General features: G+C 39.8%; 1 protein-coding gene across 2 annotated transcripts; it reads right to left on the bottom strand.

Annotated features, from left to right (window-relative positions):
• Window positions 1–3,869: 3,869 nt before the first annotated feature.
• Window positions 3,870–22,629, bottom strand: coq8aa (coenzyme Q8A, genome duplicate a). 2 transcript variants are annotated; one of them, XM_042391098.1, is made up of 17 exons: window positions 22,491–22,629; window positions 17,718–17,817; window positions 17,143–17,222; window positions 16,763–17,001; window positions 16,467–16,662; window positions 16,274–16,340; window positions 13,208–13,288; window positions 12,007–12,135; window positions 10,093–10,178; window positions 9,598–9,738; window positions 8,939–9,020; window positions 8,573–8,666; window positions 8,292–8,433; window positions 6,899–7,006; window positions 6,683–6,748; window positions 6,235–6,321; window positions 3,870–5,948 (listed from the first exon to the last, which is right to left on the bottom strand). In XM_042391098.1, the coding sequence occupies exons 2-17, from the start codon at window positions 17,809–17,811 to the stop codon at window positions 5,652–5,654; spliced, it is 1,989 nt and encodes a 662-aa protein (XP_042247032.1). In that variant the 5' UTR covers window positions 17,812–17,817; window positions 22,491–22,629; the 3' UTR covers window positions 3,870–5,651. The 2 variants fall into 2 exon arrangements, with proteins under 2 accessions (XP_042247032.1, XP_042247035.1); XM_042391101.1 differs by having other exon boundaries at window positions 16,467–16,617.
• Window positions 22,630–22,740: the final 111 nt, after the last annotated feature.

Genomic DNA, 22,740 nt, shown 5'->3' with positions numbered 1-22,740 from the left:
CACAGATGATAACATGAAAATTGCCTTTGTGGTAGCCTGACTTTGACATTTTGAGTGCTTCATTTGGCTACAAATTTTTTACTAAATTCACTTTTTGGCAGTTTGTCTTTCAGACTAAGTTCTCATTCAGAAAGTAAAAAAACTTTTTAGTGAGCATGGAGAACATTTCGTCCGTCAGTCTATCCAGGGCCGGCTCCAACCATTTTGGCACCCTAGGCGAGATTAGGATTTGGTGCCCCTCATACATTATCACATCAGTACTGCCTCATCACCACCCACTCATTCTACGGTAAAAATATGGACAACAAACAATAGTAATGACAACATAACAGTGTATTATCAATTACACAGAGACCACAAATAATTGGTTGAACTTACCTGCTTCAGAGAGTCGTTTAGATGGGAGATCAAATGTAGATCAGAGAAGATATTAGCGTAGATATTAGCCCATTACAAGAAAAAATACGTAGCTGCAGAGTAGGACAAACAACTGCTGCAGCCTGTTGCAGCAGTTGTGTGGAAGTTCAAATCTAGTTATTACGTAACTTATTACTAAGTTGTGATTTATGTATTATTAAAATAAAAGCAGTTGCACCACGGAGATAAGTTACAACATAACTCTGAGTAACAACTAAACAGATACACATGCCTCTAGGGTAGGTGATAATCATAAAATGTCACAGAATTATACTCACTAACAGTAAAACAGCAGGTTTTCTGCCACACAGCATATTTTCTCATTAACTGCTGCCATTTTACAACACAGTAATCCAGTAGAGACCTAATTTATTGATATGATATTTCAATATCGATCTAGTTTACTACAATGTGCTTCGATGCCAAGTGGCTCATGCCAGCCAGAAAGCTAATGCGCACATTAACCATGACGATAGAACTCCATCTTTGATTAGTTTACATCCAAAATAGTCAGGTTATGCCCCAAGAAATCATGGTGCAACCAATTTTAGTAACTGATTAGTTACAAACTAACAGCTTGACAGTCAACCAGCATGACAAAATTTGTTGGCATGACAACATAGCAAATGCTGTCACACCAACACGCTAAATTAAGATGTTGAACATGGTAAACATTACCTGTGAATCATTTGCATGTCAGCCTTGTCATTGTGAGCTTGTGTGAGCATGCAGATGTAAGCATTTAGCTCAAAGTACTGCTAAAAACAGAGCTGCAAGCTGTAGACTTGTTCAGGGAGTATATATTTAATAATAACTAGATAAATACCAAAAGAAACAGTATGAGCCATACTTCATCAACAACACTTATTAAGTGCTGCATACCAAAAAGTTTATTTATTTTCATAAGATTTTATAAAAACACTGGTCTGCAGAGAAGTAAATTATTAACTTTTCATAAAAATAATCAAATTGGCCAAAGGCTTCTTAGCTTAAATAGCTGCAACATTATTCCATTTTTTTTTTTTATCTGAATGTCAGCAGGAAGTAATGCTCCACTATTTGCCCAATCAAACGCCTTCAGACACTGGGGAGGTCATTGCCATACATTGCCTACATAATTACCTGGCTAGTTTCCAAAAGATACAGTAGTAGAAACTAAGGAAGCCTCAGTAATGACTTAGTTTGGACTCACTCTGCTGTCATAATCAGCTATGAGGGTTAATGTGGCAAGAAATTTGAACAAGCATTTGTGTCATTTCAGGTACAATCAGCAGAATGTGTGAATGTACTAATTAATCCTTTGGTGACAAGCTCACAAGCAAAACTGGCATATCTTAACAACTCCACAGTCCTGCTGAGTGCCACACAGTTCAGGTTTCTTACATTACAGTCAATTCACTAACAAGACCTCGCCATTTGTACAGTATATATAAAATAGTTTATTTGGTTTGATGAGTGTCATGTATAGTGGGATAATTGAGGGTCCAGAAGAGGAATGAAGGGGGTTGAGTGCGAGGGGGTGAATGGGGGTTGTGATTTGTCTGGAACATAAAGAAACCCAGGGAGCGAGACTCAGCATGGGGGCATGTCTTGATGAGCTTCAGCTTCATCATCCCTCTGTGGTGCCTGTATTAAGAGAGAAGAAGAAAATTGTTTTGGGGGGAGGGTTGTAAGGAGAGACAAACGAGAGAGAAAGGGCTTAGTCACACCTATAAAGGTAGACACAGGTTATTGAAATAGGGAGAGAGGCGTGGTCTTGTTCCTGAATCTCAGTTATAATAACTCCATGAAGTGAGTTGATCTGATTTAGCTTGAAGGCTCAGAGGTGCACTTCTTGAGTACTCTCTCACTAAAACTGTATAAAATCTGTTTCCATGGAAATATTAAAAATAGTCTCATTAACCGTCTGTACAGGGATGCTGGTTAGGAGGATGAAAAGGCAAGTCATGCTGAATAAAACTGGTAAAGTTAGCGTGAGTGTTTGCCTTTAAGGATTGTGCTGAGAGTTGCTGAGAGTTGCTGACTGTCCTCCCTCACCAAATAAGGATTTGTCACCACTTGGTCTTTCTGACCCTTCACTCCCTACCATCCTCTCAGTAGTGTAAACACAACCAGAGTTGAGTTGTTTCCATCTCAGCTCAGCAAGTCGCGATGTCAAAACACATTCAGGTCACCAAGATGTAGTGCAGTGACAACGCCGGTTAGAAACCGTTTTCCATCTTAGTCAGTGAGTCGACATCCTGGGCTCATTTAAACCAAATAGTGTTCAAATCACAAAGTATTTACAAGAAAATGGCCTTTAAAGTATTTAAGACCTGACCTTATGGTTAAAATATTCTAAGGGCAACCAGTGTCTCTCGGAGAGTTGGCTGGTAGTCAAATGTGGTTTGTAGAATACAGTTTTAGAACATTTTTTCTGGGAAAACAGCAGATGGCATTTGACTCGAATTAATGAAATTACTCTTGGCAAGCTATAAATCCATGTAATGTAAAATGTACTTCATAAATGCTTTAGATTACTGGGTTGGCAGACATAAAATGAGTATATTTAGATTAATTAGTTTATACAACCACAAAAATATACTTTCAAGTATGTGAGCATACATGTGAATAAAACATTTGCTGCTCTGGTGGCTGAGACTTCACCATCATACTATCAATATCATATATGAGTTTGCTCCCAGTTAATGATGATTGCTGTTTTATGTACTCATCTCTCATTCTAATTTAATTCACCTCTGCTTGCAGAATATTATCTAATAAAGCAGAAATTACATTAAATGTCCTCATGCAGCCAGCTGAGTTTCATATCATTATTTGGCCGGCTCCAACTGGTTGGGCTTTGCCTTCGTGTTATTATTGTGATGCATTTCAGTAATTGCTAAAGCTGAGAGTCACTGGTTGGAAACACAACAGCGCCACATGCTGGCTGTCGAGGTACATCACAACACACTGTGGGCAACTGAAAAATAAGTTGGAAAAAGTGTGTGCGCAGGATTTTCTGAGCGCAGACCCAAAGTATGGCAGTCCAGAGACAAAGAAGAGAAATGTACGTGTCTATCCACATGCACTCACCACTCACTTGCCTCTGCGTGAGCACTGGCACGATTCATTGGCCGGGATAATGAAGTACGTATGTGTACTTTGGTGAATACTTGTGTGAGTGTGCACACATATTTCCCAGGCTCTCTACCACTTCCTCCTCTCCTGGCCAAGGCATTGCTAAATAAGGAAGACAACCTCTATCTCTCTCCCACTACTGTATTTTCTCTTTTTCCTTCTTCTAAACACACATTAAAACTTCTTAACTTAATGGCCAAGATACATGGACGCAAGTTGGTAAGATATACATTGAGATTTATGTTTTTCTGCAGCACATTTTTTTCATGTCTTCAAGAGCTACAGTCATAAAAGTATTGAGACCACACACACAAAAAACACAAAGAGCCACATGACAAGTATAGATCAAACATTTACTCTTTTCCATACAATATCTTTATCACAACTTTCAGTAAAGAATGCATTTTGATTAGAAAATTTAAACCATCTTTTCATCAAGTCTTGATATGAAATACAAAGGAGAAATTTCTACCCTCACTGGCAACTACAGGCACCTCAGTTTTTTTGTTTTTTTTCTTTCAGCTTCACACCACAGAGACCATTAAAACTGTATTCACACAGCAGAGTAGAGAGAACTTTCGCAGTCACACGCGCGCCAGCCAGGTGACGGAGGATTTCGCACCCGAGAAGGCGCAGAGAGAGAGATTACCGACTTGCGGGAGCGAGGAGAGCCCCAACGAGCCGGGCTTGTGCGATATCAGGATGAGCCTCTTCCATCCCGGTAGTTCATTAACATTCATGACAGGCCCGGTGTTCCTGTCAGACTTGATCTTCTTTCAGAGAGCAACAAGGATCCGTGTGGTTTCATTTCACATTTTACAATCACCTACTACAAATCAGGCTTTGGTACTAGAAGAACTGAATCTTGTTATTTCTTGTTATTTCAGAATTAAAACCGTAATTCTGAGTCACAATGCTATTTTTTTTTTTTGTTATTCATCAGCTGGAATTCATTGATAAGTCTGTACCATATGTTTAAAGACACCATCAGATGCAACCATCGACAGGACAAAAAGGGGAAAAATCTATTAACAGACACTGAGTAAAACCATGCTTCAACCTGAGGTTCGTCAAAACATACAGATACTGGAGGTCTTGTTAATGGTCACTTGAAACAAACTGACGGTTTAAATGTACCACAAACTTTCTACTCAAAAAGCTAAAAGCTATCAAAAGCAACTAGGTGAATGGCAGCATTCAGCACTGTAAATCTCAATGGCTACACTGATACAGAAGATACACTACACATACATGACTTAAAAGTCAGACCCTTCTTGTGTATAAATGTTGACAAATCCCAGTTTGTCACATTTTCTACCGTTAATGACTCTGGACTTGATCAATTGGCAAAATGTCGACTTCAACACTGGCTCTGTCTTTTGATGCTACATCTCATCTGATTTCTAATTTTACAACCAAGTCTGAGTTATTCATGTCAAGAAAATCTAATTTCCTTTGACAACATCCAGTATTCAGACAGAAGTTTGAAAAAAGCAATAGAAGTCAGACATGTTGGCCGACACTAACTGTGACTGATACTGCCCATATACAGTAATAACCCCATTGTTTCATAACTTTGGGTTTACAGTAAAAGTTCAGTCCTGTTTCTTAATACAGTCAACATTTCATTTTACCACCTATGATATTTTTGGCCAACCAGACAGTTGATATGATTATCCGCAAATCAACAAAACACAGCAAAACAAAACATCAGAGAAGAGATAAAATTCCTACCCTTTTACATTCATTTTACACCTATTCAAGGCTGTTTCTCGCTCTGCTTACATCCACCTCCCACCTTTTTTCAGTCTGTCCTCTCAGGGCCATATATAGGTAAGAGTTTAAAGCACTACTAAAGCCGTGCTGCTGCTCCCTCTTTCAAACTAAGAAACGGTGACTGTAAATATGTATGAGTGCCTTGCAAAACCTCATTGTAGTGGGATGCCCAAAATGGGAAAGATAAGCTTGTGCTCGGTGACAGTTAAAGGTGGGTAACATGGCCTCCTCTTGAACTGTTTTATCTGCAGCTCTGCAGCGTCACACACTTTGACCTTGCCGCCTTTGCTGTTGGCCCCAGGACCTGTCCATCAAACCGCCTGACGATTGGGACTGGCTCAGGCTGAACGAGAGGGCGGTGTGCGGCCTTCCCAATACTTCTGATATGCCGCTTGGAACATGTCCTTGCATCGCAGCTTTGCATGCAGCCGGGAGCAGATGAGGAACGAGCCGCCCATCTTGCGGTGCAGTGAGTACGTCTCCTCGGGAGGCGGCGTTAGCCGATGCCTGAGCATCACAGGGATGAGGTTGTGGATTCTCTCGGTGGTGGACTGGGCACCAAAGTCGAAGGGCTCTTCAGAGGCGAAGGCCTCACCAAGGATCATCACCGCATCCACATGGGCGTTCACCATCGCCTGAACATGGAAAGTAGAAAACACGCTGCATGACCAACTATACTAAAAGGTGACACTTTTATGGAGTATTTGCTTCAGAAGAAGAGCCTCATACATAAAGGTTATAACAGCAAAGCAAACAAGTTAAAAGATTTGAGACACGGATGTTTTTGTTGTGCGAGTTTTGTCACCACCACATCCTATTTCACAAGCTTGTGGTTGCCACTTTTAATTTTCAAGGCAGCCCACTGATATGAAATGTAGCCTTGACATAAAGCAGACAGATAAAGTACAAAGAGATGTTTACCTTGGACTCATACCCAGTCAGGAACCTCATCTCAATAGATTTCTTCAGAACTCCCTCTCTGTCGCCCTCAGCAGCTGACCGGATAAGCTACAATCACAGACAGGTCATGAATGTCACTAACATTGTTTTAATCCCTTATCCAAAATTTGGTAATTTATAGTTTTTTCAAAAGTTTTGACTTGACAGTAAGATTTTCACAATGACGATTCAATGTGAGACAAACTACACTACAGCATGTTTCCACCTTAGATTACAAAATGTCTTTTTCTGCAACAAAACAAAAACGAACAACAGCAGTAGTGGCAGTAACTTCCCAGGCAGCTTGTTTATTTACAAAATACAGATTTAACACAGAGAAAAACTTTAACTAACCTTTTTCGGTATTCATTGTTATATGGTAATGCTGGAATACATGAAATTACATGATAATAAAGCTGATGGGTCTTACCTCTATGTAGACATCAGTGAAACTTAGATCAAATCCTCTGGTGGCTCCAAAGTCCAACAGTGCCACCTAGAGAAAAACAAACCAATGATCAACTATCACCTTCATTACTCTCAAATCTCAGTGTTATTGACTTGTCATTATTATTATTATTAGTTGTTGTTGTAGTTATTGTATTAGCTGTAGTATTTGTATTATTTAGACTGAAGACAGACTCACCTTGTGTGTCTGTGGATCATAGAAGAAGTTGGACCAGTTCGGGTCGGTCTGCATGTACCTGAACTCAAACAGCTCTCTGAGGCACAACACCAAGATGTTCTGACAGATCTGAAACAGAGACAAAGATATATAGATCCTATTGTTGTTCACTGGTATTAATAATATATTAATTTGGGGACTTTTTAAAGCCGCAAAATGCCAATGAAGTTCAATGCACTGAGGTCAACTAGGAAACAGAGAAACGTTAAGGGGTGAGGGGAGCAGGGAGATATGGGAGGGAACAAGACAAGAGGGAAGAAAACTGTGTAAAAGGGATGCAGTTCTCTTTCCCGCCACTAGAGGCCCATCTTTCTATCCAGATATAAAAGTTTCTACAAGGAACATTCATTTTGTGTTGATTTTAGCAGCCCCTGCTGACAAAATCGGTGGTGTTTTCCTGGAATGAAGACTACATTTCCCATGAGCACCACTGCCTCATGTCATAAAGATCTTGGGTAGCGCGTGCGTTTGTTTTGGAAGCGAGTGAAAGAAAGACACTACTTGCTTTTAATGCTTTTTTTTTTTTTTTTTTTAAACGCAGTTGTTTGCAGGACGCATAGTGATGAGGTAATATATCTGTTTGTGGCTATGTAAGATTAATATTTGTAATATGATGATGGTGACGCAAAGTAAACTTTGTTTTAGTATCATTCATACATCTGTAAGGCTGCATTCACACCAAATCCAGCAATGTGGCATCTTCCCGGAAGCTTGTGCGGAGGTGTGAGCGTGTTTATTTGTGCTTTAGAGCGTAACCGCTGTGAAACAATCAGAAAGTAACGTGTCATTTCTCTGATTTACACCTTTGCTCTCGCTACACCGCCACTCGCTCTCTTCATTCACTCTCTAGCTTGCTCGACCACCACTTCTCAGCTCGCTCACACTCTCTCTCTCTTTTCTCTCTCGTCTTTTCTAAAATGAGTGAGGAAGCCAACAACAAGTCTAACTTTACTTTTAACGTTATCAAATGAAGAATGATGCCCTCCCCTCGTCCTAGTAACGTCTTTGTTCTCCCTCATGCTAATGTTACATGTAATGTAAACATTGGCTCTTCCAGTCTGCGTGCCGTTAATTGTTTCATCTGATTTTGCGGGGAATTTAGAATAACTGTATAGAAATAGCCGATCTTCTCGCTGATGGTCTCGTTTGCTTATGTTGGTCATATAGAGGCATCAGAGGCATCATGAGACTCTCTCAAAACCAGTTAAAAGCTCCTAGTAGTAACTTTAATTGGAAAAAAATATTTCTTTGTCGTCACACACATCCCTCTGAACACATTAACTGCTGTGTTTATTTCCAGCTCACTGCACCCATTAGTCAGCTAAATTCCTATCCGTGTGTATATTAGTCATACCTCTTCCTTCAGCTCCTGTGTGAGGTTCTCCGCCTGGTCCAGAGGAAACCCAGAGACAAGCTCAGTAGTCAGGACATGGTTGCTGCTCAGCTCCTGGATCACCTCTGGTACATAGAAGAACGGATGGTCCTTCAACAGCTCCCTGGATTAAGGAGATGAGGGTAATCCGTAAACAGTATCAAATCTATATGGTTGATTTGTGGTAGCACTAAAGAAACATTTTGGGAGACTTTCTAGATTGTGGCAGATAAGCACTCAGACACTTGCAACATATTGCTCACCTAAATTTATTTGCACACTTGGCTTCTCTGATATAGTCGCACTCCAGTGCTAGCTCCTTTCTCATCACATCTATCATGTGCTCTGGAAACAGACCTAAAGAGACAGAAAGTCACAAACAGAAGGGGAGACAGTGAAAGACGAGCCTTCACGTGCCAAAAACAGGTGGAAGAAGATAAGAGAAGCGTACAGGACAATAAAACAGGAGCAGATGGAGAGGTGAAGGCACAAGAGAATTGAAGTGAATGAGACAAACAGTAACAGGCAGTGTTGAGTAACACTGAGTGTGTTTGTGCACGTGTGTGTCGTCTGTGTAGAAATAAGAAGGTGGAGCATGTTTGTGTTTCCATATATGTATGTGACTGTACCTTCAGGTAGGGCATTGCTCATATTTAACACCGTCATCAGGTTGTTGACATCACTGTTGATACTCTGAGCCACACCGGGATACTGGCGATGAACAGACAGAGCAACAGAAGAAGAGGAAAGGAAAGAAAAACCTTTTTTAAATTTAATTGTAATCATAAAATAAGGGGGAAAAAAGCTGTTAGCATTTTGTTATTAATGTCACTTGAAGGTTTTTCTAAATGTCTTCACAGTATAATGAAATCATAACTTTGGGCTGTAATTATCATCTATAATGAGATAATTATAATACCATTACAACACATTTTACTGGCATATCCTTTATAAGATCTAAAAAGATTTATTTCTAACAACTGAGATGGCAATTAGACACATAAATTCTGTAAAGTCATAAAATAACATTTGCTCAGATGTTTCTCAGAGAGAAACCACATGCAACTGATTTGTCTCTGTTCTGATCTGTAAACAAAGTCTATAAACAGACCAGAGAGATCAGATTCTGCATGGTTTCTCTCTGCATGTGTGTATGAGTACATGAGAAAGAGAGACAAACAAATGTGAGACACACTCTCCGGTTACAGTGTTTGTCTTCATAACATGGGAATGCTCTGTGTACACACACACACACACACACACACACACACACACGCTCAAAGCCAACCTGTATTTTCATGGCCACCTCCCTGCCGTCCTTCATCCTCGCCAGGTGAACTTGGCCAATGGACGCCGCTGCAAACGGACGCTCTTCAAATGACTCGAGCTTGTCTCTCCAATTAGGACCCAAGTCACTGTTTAATGCTTTCTGTAGAAGGTCAGACACATGAACAGAAGAGTGTAAATACAGGTACGTTGACAGGTGTTTTATAATTTTTTTCAAGCCTGGCCAACTTGGATTCAAGTCAGTTGTTTTAGTATTATTTTTAGTATTGACATATTCAACTTAACAACAATAACAACTTAATTCAATAACAACATCATCAACAACAGTCCACCTTTAGAGATAGATTTTCAGTTTCTAATTTCATCTTTTAACTGATGTTGTTATGAAGTTAAACATGAATTCAGTGTAATAATGATAATAATAATAATGTAATACGCCTTTATCAAATGACAACTGCCAACTGATGCAAAAGAAATGAAAAGAAAAAATCCTTACCGTCATTTGTTTGATTGGCATGAAGTCAGCACTCTGTCTCACGCGCTCAAAGATCTTGGCGAGTTGAGGGTTGATGAATGCATCATCTGAAACAGGAGTGGGTTAAATAATGAAATCCTCTTATCATGTATGTGTTATCTTGTATTATGATATCAATATACTGTATATCATACTGTAATTATCTGGAGAACTAATTAAAAAACAATTTATGGAAATTTATGGAACAGGAATGTCTGTTTTTGGCATCCAGTAAATTAAATAACTGACAAATCAGGGTACTCCATCACATTGCTGACAAAAATCAGATGATGCAATAAAGGAGTCTTGTTTATTGATATGCAAAACTGTCCACTTTGGCCTAATAAACCCAGAGCTATTATGGTATAATAAACAGTATGGCAAAATCAGTAATGGATGTCAAATGTAGATCATATCACCCAACTCTAATTTCAAACACAGAAACACACAAGGGTTTATTGAACTGAGCTGAATTAAATCAGACCAAGAGACTAACTAAGAGTATCAGTCTAAAGTCAAGTGAAATCATTAAAGACTCCATGTTTAAATACTATCATAAGAAAAAGCTAAAAATATGAGGGAGCAAAATAACAAACTATATTCTCAGATTTAAAATAGTTTGCAACCTCTCAAGGTTAACACTATGGTAGACATGTGCTAAAGGGTACAATGGTTGGACGCACAATCATCCGGCCTATCTGAAAACAAACCTCAACTGCATTCCTGCCATAACGGATAAATGTCAGCAGTGCATATTGAAGACCACTGCAGGGATTTTTAGCGTCTAGATTTACAGCCATGTTTCCGTGTTGCCAGTTGTTGCCTATTATTAAGTCTTTTTCAACCTTTGTCCATTTCGCGCTATGTGGGAGGAGCAGCGAGGTTGTGTGTGTCCAGCTACAGAGGACTGCTGTGACCCTTTTGTATAGAATTTAAGGATCGACTTGTCACCACCTCAGAGAGAGTAAAGCTGTGACACCCCCCCCCCCCCAAACCCAGTCAATCCACTGTGCTGAAACCTGATTATCAAACATTCTGCAGCCAATGTCCTTTTCTCCTCTACTCATGTTTTTGTGTTACATTTATCGCACTATAATGTCTGAATGCCAAGGGACAAAGGTCGCCTGCCAAAGTCAGGCAGCGGGGTCCGTAGTGATAACCAAAAATAATGATATGTTATCCGACCCGGCTGCTTTACCTCCGTGTCAGGATGTTTACTGCCATCGGATTTCCAGTCTTTGACTTCACCAGTTGTATAATCTGTCGTACGGTATGTTCAGCAACGCAAACAAGCAATAACTTACACTGCAGTTTCAAATATAAGCTGTTGCTGTTGCTGCTGCTATCTGTATGTTTGACACAGAATACAGAAAACAATCACCAGCTCACCAAAACTGTAGCATCAGGAAAAACACTGTATCCGTGCTTAGTAAATCAACTGCAGCTTATTGGCACAGAACAGCTGACACAAACTGATAATCACTGACCAGCAAAAACCAGACTTCTGTGCCAGCTTTCTTCACTGATAGTTGTCTGTGATGCAGGGTTTACTGTGCTGTACAATTTCTGCTTGAAACACAGTGCAGGGATAGAGCACTTTCTAATTATACATGAGGATTAGTGGCCTCTACGGCTGGTGGAAGCGGTACGTGTATGTGTGTAATTTTTTGGACTGTTTTTCCTCACTGGATGGTTGGCATATCAAGACTGTTGCTGCACAATATCAAAGTAAGAATTTCAGAAGCTCTACCGCAACACGCATTAATGAATTTATATGCTTCTTCTTCTGCTTTCCTTAGTTTCTCCCTCACCACCCTTCTCTCTTTCATTTGTTTCCACTTTGACTCTCATCTTTTCCTTTTCTTTTATTTGTGTACGTGTGGGTTTGTCACTCACCTTGAATGCTGAGCATCTGTCCGAGTTTTAATGCCGCTCCTCTGACTTTGCACAAAGTTCTGACGATGCGTTCGGCGTTGGCCTCGGACAGAAACGGGCTTGAGTCCAGAACGGACTTTTTATTTTCACCTGCAGCAGCACAAAACAAGCGCAGGACAGTTTAGGTTTCATACAAAATGGTTCCTGTTACATACAATGCCTGTTTTTAAAGCACCATCTCAACACTAAACCTTTAGAGACAACATTTTCTCTGCAGGGTGTTTTGACATCGAAAACAAACTTTTTTCTGTTTTATGTTTGTGTAAAGTCTTTTAGCATCAATCAAAATCCATATCAGTAGTTTTAGGTTCAGGTTCATATACAGTATGTGCATGTGCTTACGTATATAACCACAGTGAGCATCTGTGTGTATATGTGTCAGTAGGTCGTCAGGTAGTGTGGTTGGGTATGTCTGAAGCAGACTTCAGAGGCTTTAACAGAGATTTACCACACACACACACACACACACACTTATGAGTGTGTTCAGAGTGTCCCTGCTGGATTAAAGCGCACACACACACACACACACACACCAGCAAACAGACGCACAAATGCCACCGATTTACGCCTGTACGCTCTGTTTCAGCTTAGCTCCGTTTTTTGGATTAGCAGGCTCAAAGTGCAGAGCAGGAATGTCTGTTTAGGTGGCAGGTTGGTGAGGGAGGCATACAAAAAGCATGTAATGGCTGCATGTATCTGCCTACATGTTACGACAGGCATGGAGGATAGTTCTGCAAACAAATAATGTTCACTTGCATAATAGCGCTATTCATCAGGAGGCAATTGCAAAATATCTACTTGTTCTTACCATCTTATCTTATCTTACAGACACAAAAGTATTCTGAATTTATCTCTCTGATGGGGCCTTATTACTTTAATAGCACATTTACATGATGATCCTAACATTTCCTGTACACGCAAATATATTTCAATGCACTCAGAAAGAAACAACTATAATCTCAGCAACATAGTATCATAACTAGCCATGTACATGATTTAGCACTAAAGAGAATTAATACTTGAGTATCACAAAAATACCTGAATATCAATGTTAACAGTAAACCTTGCTGTATATTTCTTCTATACACAACAAGATAAGGCTGTAAAAGCTATTCATTGTACATAGGCTGTGTGTGTGCAAGTGTGTGTGTTTGTGTGTTACCTGCTGCAGCGGCACCAGTGTGTCTCATGGTCTTCTTAGCGACTTCTGCCAGTGCTCCAATACCCAAACCTACAGCTAAACCTGGAGCAAAAACACAGACAGACCAACAACACAATTAAAGAATATTATAAAAACTCTAATGTAGCAATGTGCTCATCATGTAACAGGACATTAAACTTTGTAAAATGGTGTTTATTTGTGAGTAATATCACAAAAACTTAAAAGAAACATAAAAGCACACAGTTGCACAGTGAGACTGTAAAAACATCCATTCAGTGAGTCAATTGGTCAGTGTGTGTGTGTGAATGTCCCATTCAGGCAGCTGTCTGAATGGGACATTCACACCATAAACTTGTCAGAATATTCCACCAGTGCTCAGCGATGTCTCTGTGTGTGCATAAATAAATATATGGAAGCCATCTGTTGTCTCTGAAGAATATCACTTGCATCAACATAACATATGCAAAAGATAATGTGAGACAAATAAAAGATAAACACTGATTAACTCAGCATTGTGTGATGACAGAACTGTAACAGCTGCACTTCTGCCATTCAAACAGAGCAGATGGAAATTAAATCATGTGGCAATTAGTCTTCTGAAATACTGTCTGAAATAAATATTCTAGCTGATGAAGAAAAGGAAAAGGGCAAGACTGTGAGAGTTGTTGTCTGTAAGCGAGTTCCTCAGATCCCCGTCTCCACCTTACATAACTCAGCATTACATAATCAGTTAGTCAGCGGTCTCTGAAGCCACAAATCTGAAATGCAACAGCAGACGGACAAATCAAGACAGTGTGGCTCTGTGTCCTGTATACAAGTTGACTAAGCATTCCTTCATTGGTCAAAAACACGTTGGAGACGGGTTGGCTCCGAGGGAACGAGGCAGTGCGCCACAAAATGTGTTGGCATCTTTGTTCGGTATACAGTATGTGTTTGTGTGTCTGTGTTTCCTTCTGTAATCTGACAAAGTATAATCTTTCTTTTCCATGACCCACGTACTTTGTCATCTTACAGCATTTGTGTTCCTGCTTTAAGTGGGGATTTCAAATGTGCAGCAGTTGGTAGCAACTTGCACACATAAACACTTGCACAGCAGATGAGCCATCATCGTGTCACTCTATATATATAAATATATACAAACTTGCTGCCAAACAGAGATCAGCGTTTCCTGCTGAATCTCTGAGTGACACAAATTTTTTTCCAGACCGAGCACAAGTGTCTGTCTATCATTTGAGACAGCCGTGTGTTCAAACTGTGGCTGCTGGACACTATTTACACAAGACTTTTAAAAGAGAGAGTTCTTTTTTCCATCATTTGGTATTCAGAACCTCAGCAAACCTTTGAAGGCAGTGATATGCATGACAACAGCAAGGACACACCTAAGCAAGGTTGTTGTAATCTGTTGCCAGAGAGCCTGCCAACAGATTTATGATACTATAAATCACTTTTGCTGCTTCTTCTCAAACTTAAGTGTCTGAAATCTGCGTTCCTTCTCTCCACTTGCAGCTGTGAATAAAACATGACCAGGCAAAAAGAAAGAATAACCTGTATTACTTTGTCAACAAACATTGCAGGAGAGTGAAGGACAGACCGAGGCCACATTCCTCCACCCCCTCTCTTCCCCTCCCTTCCCCTCTCCACTCCTCTCCAACACCTTCTAAATATTACAACTGTCAACATACAGAACCAACACAGCTCTGCCCTTTGCGTTTTACTATAGCCTGTATGACTCATAGTCGTTTGGTATGTGCTGCGGCTTAATTCTGCTGCATATATTTTTGTTGGCAGTCCAGTCTGACTCATCTGTTCTGAGTATACTTTGACACACAGTTATGTTTTTCCTCTCTCTGTCCTTCTCTGTCCCACTTTATTCCACCTGTTAACTGATCCATCAACCCTCTGTAATGAGGCTCCAAGCTGCTGATCTACGAGCTCTGGCGTGTCACATTAAACTACACCCGAGGCAGGTTGTGAACATTTCACTAAGCTTGTGTGACCATTTTTACACTGAAAAAAACAAAACAAAGACACATCCTGTCTAGATAAGACTTAGAGACTAGAACATGCTTTCATCTGATAAGATGTCACCTTCACACTAAATATTTTGCAATGTTAAGCAATACACACTGTAAATTATACCAAAACTAACCACAACGTACAAGGCATGCGCGGCATTGCTAAGTCGGCACCATGACTAAGTTACAACTGCTAGTTTTCCTACAATTGAAGGCTTTGTTGTACATTTATTATTTAAGAAAAATCACTGCAGAGACCTTGAGAGGGTCATTCAGTGTCATAAGACGAACTACCTTAAACCCAGTGACCCCGGCTTAAAGGGGGGTGGGAGGTAACAATCAGAGTGAAGATTACAAGGTTAAGATAACTTTTCAAATCCTCAACAAGTCCATTTCATGTCACATTACGCATTATTAGAAATTTAGTTGACTAGTTGTAAAATGTGATTCAGTGGTTGATTATTATTCATCACCATGATGTAATATTATGTAAACACAAATAGTTATTCATGATTCGCATATCCACTGTGTTTTGTTGGCATTACTTAAAGGAGCAGTGTGTGGGATCTAGTGGCATCTAGGGCATCATTGCAGATTTTAACCCCTCACCCCTCCCTTTCTAGTGCATAGGAGACTAGCGTAGTGTAGGAAACTCATGGAAGGCCCTCTCTAGGCCATTGTTTGGTTTGTCCGTTCTGGGCTACTGTAGAAACATGGTGGTGCAACACAGCGGCGTCCGTGGAAGAGGACCCACTGCCTTTGTAGATATAAAGGGCTCATTCTAAAGTAATGAAAACACAATGATTCTTATCTTCATGGCATTACACACTAATTAAATGCTAAATGCCACTAAATTCTACACACTGCACCTTTAAGGCTTATCCGTCTGAATTATTAGAACGACCAACCAAACAAGGCTTTATTTTACAATGTTATACTGTTTGTATTGACAGACAGAAAGACGGAGAGGTGTACTTGCACACAGGCACACATACCTACCGTCACAGTCAGACAAAGAGCCAAGATTCAGTAAGAGTAAGAGTTGTGTTACCTCCAAAGTTGGCCAGTCTGCTAAGCCGGGTCACTGGTACTTTCCTCTCTCTGGCTCTCTCGCTCAACTAAAGAAGACAGAGCAGTAAAGATTCATTTCTATGTACATGTCAAAAGTGTGTGCAGAAAGGTATGTGGTTTCCATCCGTGTTTATGCGTGTGTTTGGGAATAGGAACTGAGAAATAGGAATTACCATCTGTTTGTGTGGTTTGGTCTCAGCCCTCTTGCCCTGTCTGGCTTTATCGATGTCTTCGGCTGTCAGCCCTCCAACTGTGGACGGGTCCTGATGGTAGCTCCTAACTTGTTTGATCGAATGCTGACAGTGAAGCTGTCCCCACATATGCCTGTTCAGACTGTGGTTGTAGAGATGATGATTTCCCACGAAACGCCTGACATGCACACAGCAAAAATGATTAACTTCATCCTCGAAAGAGCAGAAAAATCTCTGAAAAAACTGCAGTTTGTAATTGAATAAGAGACTTTTTATACCTGGAGTCATGGTGGTAAGATCTGGTCTGTTTAAACTGGTTGCTGGGATCTTTGTATCCCTCAAACAACGACTGTTTCCCACTAACATGGCTCCCTTCTGCTGCACTGTGCTTGGCGGCTCCCTCATCACTACTTCCTTTGTGATCTGTCATAAAGTCTGCACCTTCCTCCTTGAACTCATCGTTAGGAAAGTCGAAGTCTGACTCTGAGGAAGAGGCTTGCTGCTGGCCAGATAGCTCCTGGACAGAAAAAACACATAAACACTCTTACAAAATGGAAAGATACTCACAGTATACTCTCGATATTTAATGCAATATACAGCTCTTTACGACTCTGTACTCCCAATTCACGTAATTTAACATACACATAAGCACACGCACCTGCATTTTCATCATGGCAGCAGAGAGGCCTTGCTCAGCAGCCGATTGGACGCTTTGAACAGCAGCACCAACACCTGGAACTAAATATCAAAGAAGACTCTTGTTAGCTCTTCAGTACAATAGAAACTAACTATACAGAAAGAAATATCAATGTTAGTGCCCATTATAAGTGCAAGACAATAAAAATATGGTGGAATTTATTTAAACTGCGGTATGTCAATGTATCACATTTAGCTTGCTAGCTACCATGAACTTACAATTAGGTTACAGAAGATGCTAATTTGGTTTACTCCACAGTGGCTTACTAGCACTAGTCCTTCCAAAACATGCTACAAACACTAACATTTTCATTTATAGTCCTTTATATTTATGGAAGTCTAGTATATTTGTACATTATCAAGTCTTTCATATACAAAAATAGCTTGCTAGCATTTACCTCTCAACCAAAATATAAATGCCAAAGACAAATGCCAAAACTTTTATTTCCATAATGTGACAATGACCTGTGGAAGATAAATAATTGCTGGAGAAACACGCTGTATTTTTCTAATTTAGGAAGTAAATGTTGAACTCACCTGTCCCATTGCGCAGGGTGTTGCTCTGTGTTTCTATCACTGCCTGGCTGAGCTTAGCTAGGCCTCGCATCAATAACATCATATCACCTGCCATGATGGACTAGAGATAGAGACAGAGAGAGAGAGGGAGGAAAAGAAAAAACAACAACAACAAAAAAAAAACACATTAGTTACATTATATCTCCATACAAAGCAGGCCTGGTAATGTGGAGGGGTTCATGCTGTACACTGACAATAAAGAGACAGACAGAATGAGAGGTCACATATCTAAATGTGTGTCATGAACAAGCGGCAACCTCAGGGGCTGAAAAATGAAGCCAACACACAGGTGCCAAAAACTCCTCCCCAGTTCTATAGCAGAAATAAACATGTTTACAGCCTGGTCTTGTTCAGCGCTTGGTTGTACTAAAAGTACTATTCAGTTTTTCTGGTAAGTACATTTTCTTTTAATGGCTTTAAGCCTGTTTTTCAGTAGTGAAAATTAGCATTAGCATTATCACAGCTAAGCAGAGACTGTAAATGCACTGTGCTAACCAAGCTAGCAGCTAGCATTAGGGTCAGCTCCACCCTCTTGTCCAAATATGGTCACTTCTGGCTCAAAAAAATCCAAGATGGCGACGGTCAAAATGCAAAGGCTTCAAAACAGGAATCTAGAAACCAATTGGTGACATCATGGGGGCGACGTCCATTATTGTTTACAGTCTATGGTCATGAACATGTCAGGAAAGATGAGAGGAACACCGAGAGAAATATATACAGATAGACAAGAAAGCAAATGGAACGAGAAGTAAAACCTGTCGTCAACACGCTTTGTGCTGCCAAGTAGAAACAAGCACACTCACCAGCGCACAGCTGTCACATCTTGAAACGACTTTAATACTTTGTCTAAAAATACTCGTGACTTCCAATCCTTGAGTGTGCACACACATGAAAGGTGAGGGGAATGCTGTGCATGCGTGACAGCTGTGGATGTATGTGTATGTGATCCAGACCTGGATCTGAAAATATCACTGCAAACTAAGAGGGAGAAGTTCGAGAGCTGCTGGCTGTTGCCTGCTCCAGCTATTTCTGTGCACGAGCTAATGTGGGTGCACGTGTTTGGTTCATGTACCTCTCTCTATTTCTCTCTGCTGATATGACTGTGAGATTGTTTTCTACTAAGGCCAATCTAAAAATATTCCACAATTTAATTCCAAGAGTTAATCTGGTGTATCTTTTACAAATAGTTATGACAAGATGAAATAGTTGGCACTATACCCGCACATTTACTTTAGCTTGAATATACTGTTAAGTCCATTTAGGACACAAAGAGAAGGTCATTTCACTCCTTTCATCTCTCCGACATTTATCTAATCATAGCTCCCGATGCATTCTTCTCTGTTACAATCTGTAGCGTTACTGTGGGTTTTTGTTAGTGTGTTACAGGTGTTGTTGAGTGGGTGTGACAACATGCTTCAACACAGCTCAGCTGGGATTCAGGCCAGTGGAAAAAGCTGGTGCTGAAAGAGTCAAAGCAATATGTCTGTGTGTGTGTGTGTGTGTGGTTGTGTATGTGAGCTGCAGCACACATACACACACTGAGTCAGTAAGTGGGTCATCTGTCCTCCTTCAGGGCAGCTCTGTGTTTTCAGATGGTGGACATAAGACCAGGGGTTGGCATAATTGTGACACGAAGTAACAGCATGATCTCATGGGATATATATTTATATATATATATATATATATATATATATATATATATATATATATATATATATATATATATATATATATATATATATACACACACACACACACACACACACACACACACACACACACACACACACATATATATATATATATGTATATATATATATTTGTGGAAATAGAAACATTACACAAATTGACTTGTGCCTTATTTTTATTAATTGATTTATTTAATTGCTGTTGTTTTTTGCATGTTGTAACCAAATAAATCTATCCAAGTAGAGTTATTACTCCCAACCCCTATCTAGCAAAATCCTGCAAGATCTCCTGCTAGGCAGGACATTTATATATGAAGTTAGTACTGAAGCAAAAATTAAACTTTCTAATGCATGCCTGTACACAAATGTCTTGGCGCACATACAGTATAAGCAACAGCCTCTCCCATCATCCCTGCATTCTTGCACTTTGATGCACGCAACTCTTCATTGACAACCAAGAAATAGTGTGATTATTTTTTATTGGGTAATAAGTTATGTCTGCCTATGTTGTGCTGCTGATACCATGCACTGATTGTTTCTTTTTCCCCACGATATACCGAACACAAACCACACCGACTTTGATCGTGTGGCCTTTAAATTGAAGAGAAAGCTGAAAAAATGCATATCAACGGTCATGGAAAATATAAAATCTTGTGCTTCATACACGGCTACAACAAACACACTTCAATCAATGCACAGCTCTGCACTGGTTGAATAAATTTCACTTGCAAAAATCAGATACCATCAGGGAGAAGTTACTGTTTACAGCAAAATGTAATCTACAGTATTGAGCAACTTCCTATTAGTCAATGTGGGTGTGTGCTCTGTCTAGATGCTTGTATGCACCTAGACAGATGAGAGGACACAATCTCTCTGAAAAGCTAGGAATAATGTAGAAAAGAGAGGGGAGCAGAAGAGAGGAGCTAAAAATTATGATGCCCAGTGACAGAGAGATCACTACAAGGTTTTTTTGTGAAAGCGCACTGACTGTGATTAAGCACGGTATTGTATGGCGAACGCACGCACCTAATCCTCAGCTGCTGTCTGGGCTCTACTGCTGTACCTCCACAAGCTGTTGACTCACTGCTATGGAAATAGCCTGCAGTCTGTATCAGCATGTGTGTGTGAACGCTGGCTTACCGATAGGCTCTCGTCACTGCCCTTGACTACTGATCCTGAGCCAGAAAGTGGGAAATGTTTCCCTTGTTAGTGTGCAGTGGTGAACCACCACAGCAGCGACGTCACCACCGTTAACAGGGGAGACGTGAATAAAGTCACATTTCCTACAAGACTACAAAACAGGGGAGGTCCTGCCTTTGAGTATTTTACTGAAGGACCAAAAAACTTCTTGTGCCAAAACCTCTACCATGTACTGTAACCTGTAGAGTAGAAATACATAATCTATGTGTGGCATTATATTGACAATGGGAAAGAAATCTTAAAACAATTACCCTTTACTGTCTTTTTCATATTTTTGGCAATTGCAAGAATAATGTTCTCAGTTATTGTAGTTTATTGAGGTGTTGGACCTGTAATTCCAGTTCTTGGTTCGTCTAATGTTTATATGTAAAAACTGAAATTCCTCCAATTACAATTCATTCATGCATTCACATACTTCCCATACTTGCAAACGGGTAAAAGAAATAGAGCCTGCAGTATAATATTAACCCTTAAATCAGCCCCGATTATATACTGGTTGATCTTAGCTATTTGTAGACATATCGGCATCTGTGCATATGTCAGCCGATAATTGATAACCAACGTCAGTACAGAAATACTCCAGATATGTTACTTTAAAAACAAGTGTCTCCATTACAGCTTGTCCTCCAGGGACCACTGACAAAAACATTTTTGAAACTCAAATATGAATAGTCTATAAAACTGTATTGGTCTGGCTAAAGTATACAGTTAATAAAACTCATATAACAAGGACAGTTCAGACTGATATTGATCATTTTAAACATAGACTAAAAACCATCTGTTGAGTCTGGCTTTCATGTAGTGTTTTATAATTGTATTATTATATACATCTTATTTATTATCATCATTATTATTTTTTTTGTTCTATTTTATATTATTAACATTTTCATTTTTTATTATCATCTATTTAATTTGTGTAGTATTTTATCATTTTATTGTTGCCTTATTCAATAAACTCTTTTGCTTTTTCATTTTTTTGGTATGCATTAAATATGCAAAATCCATATTTACCATCCTGTACGGTTTGTCAACAACTTGTAAAGCACTTTGAACTGCATTTTACTTCCTGATTGCTTGACTGATTGGTTGATTGATTGATTGAGAGTTAGCCAAAAGGTTATTCCTCGACAGATACTCACCCTAAGGATATAAAAAGGTACAAACACAATTGGTACATATTGTAAACATGTTGTCAGTATATTATGAGAGTATTCAACGTGTTTTCAGGTAAAGTTTAGTTGAAATTACATAACCTATTGATAATCAGCCAAAAGCAGTTAGTTTATGTTTTATAGCTACATTACATAACATCCCTTCACGCACAAACTTCTAAATACTCCATCATACATGCAGTTGTTGTAGTATTATTAAACTTTAAGACAGTTATGTCACAAAAATCCTCTAAATGACCAGTTTCATATATGTGCTACCAGCACTGTGTCCCATCTGAAATCTATGTTTATTAGTGAACTTCCTCGTGGGGGTGTAACCACACGGCTGCGACAACACGCGCCCTCAGCCACGTTGTTGACTGATAATTATTCAAACTAACCTCACAGCTGCTTGAAAAAAGATGACTGAGATTTAAAAGTGTGCAGCTAAAATACTTTTCGGGACTAATTCACTGCTGCGTTGGCGGGTCGGTGAAGTTAAGCAGAAGTGGGGCGGCCATGGACGGAGGGCGCGTCAGCACGCCGCCTGCAGAGGGTCTATTATTTATTTATTTATTTGTTTATCTATCGGTACGCTTTAAGCTAGTCTGAGCTCAAAGCAACTGTGAACAAGACAAACTTTAAAAAAAAAAAAAAAAAAGCTGATGCACGACAATCTGTCGCAGTGTACTCACCAGCAGCTGTTGTGCAGGGTCTGTCCTGCTTGTTTGTCCAACTCTGTCTGAAGAGGTCAAACGCGACAGAAACAATCACTCTATTTTATTACATCAAATTAACATCGCTCTTTTTTTACAGGACACAGTTATGTTGCAGGTAGTCTGTCGGTCGACCTCCTACTCTTCCTCCTCCTGCTGCTGTTGCTGACAGTGTTTAATCCAGTTTGTCTCTCTCTCTCTCTCCACCACGAGGTCAAACCTTATTTAC

The sequence above is a fragment of the Thunnus maccoyii genome, chromosome 17, assembly GCF_910596095.1.
Source record: "Thunnus maccoyii chromosome 17, fThuMac1.1, whole genome shotgun sequence".
NCBI lineage: Eukaryota > Metazoa > Chordata > Actinopteri > Scombriformes > Scombridae > Thunnus > Thunnus maccoyii.
The sequence above is the reverse complement of the archived record's forward strand: the minus strand, read 5'-3'. Positions and strand labels throughout refer to the sequence as shown.

What these genes read in the sequence shown, in the direction of transcription:
- coq8aa (XM_042391098.1), bottom strand. Translation starts at nt 17,811, where the DNA reads ATGGCAGGTGATATGATGTTATTGATGCGAGGCCTAGCTAAGCTCAGC. An exon ending in TCTTACCACCATGACTCCAG is followed by an intron (nt 16,663 to 16,762) that starts GTATAAAAAGTC and finishes TGTGCATGTCAG; the next exon opens with GCGTTTCGTGGGAAATCATC. An exon ending in CAGACTGGCCAACTTTGGAG is followed by an intron (nt 13,289 to 16,273) that starts GTAACACAACTC and finishes TTTTTGCTCCAG; the next exon opens with GTTTAGCTGTAGGTTTGGGT.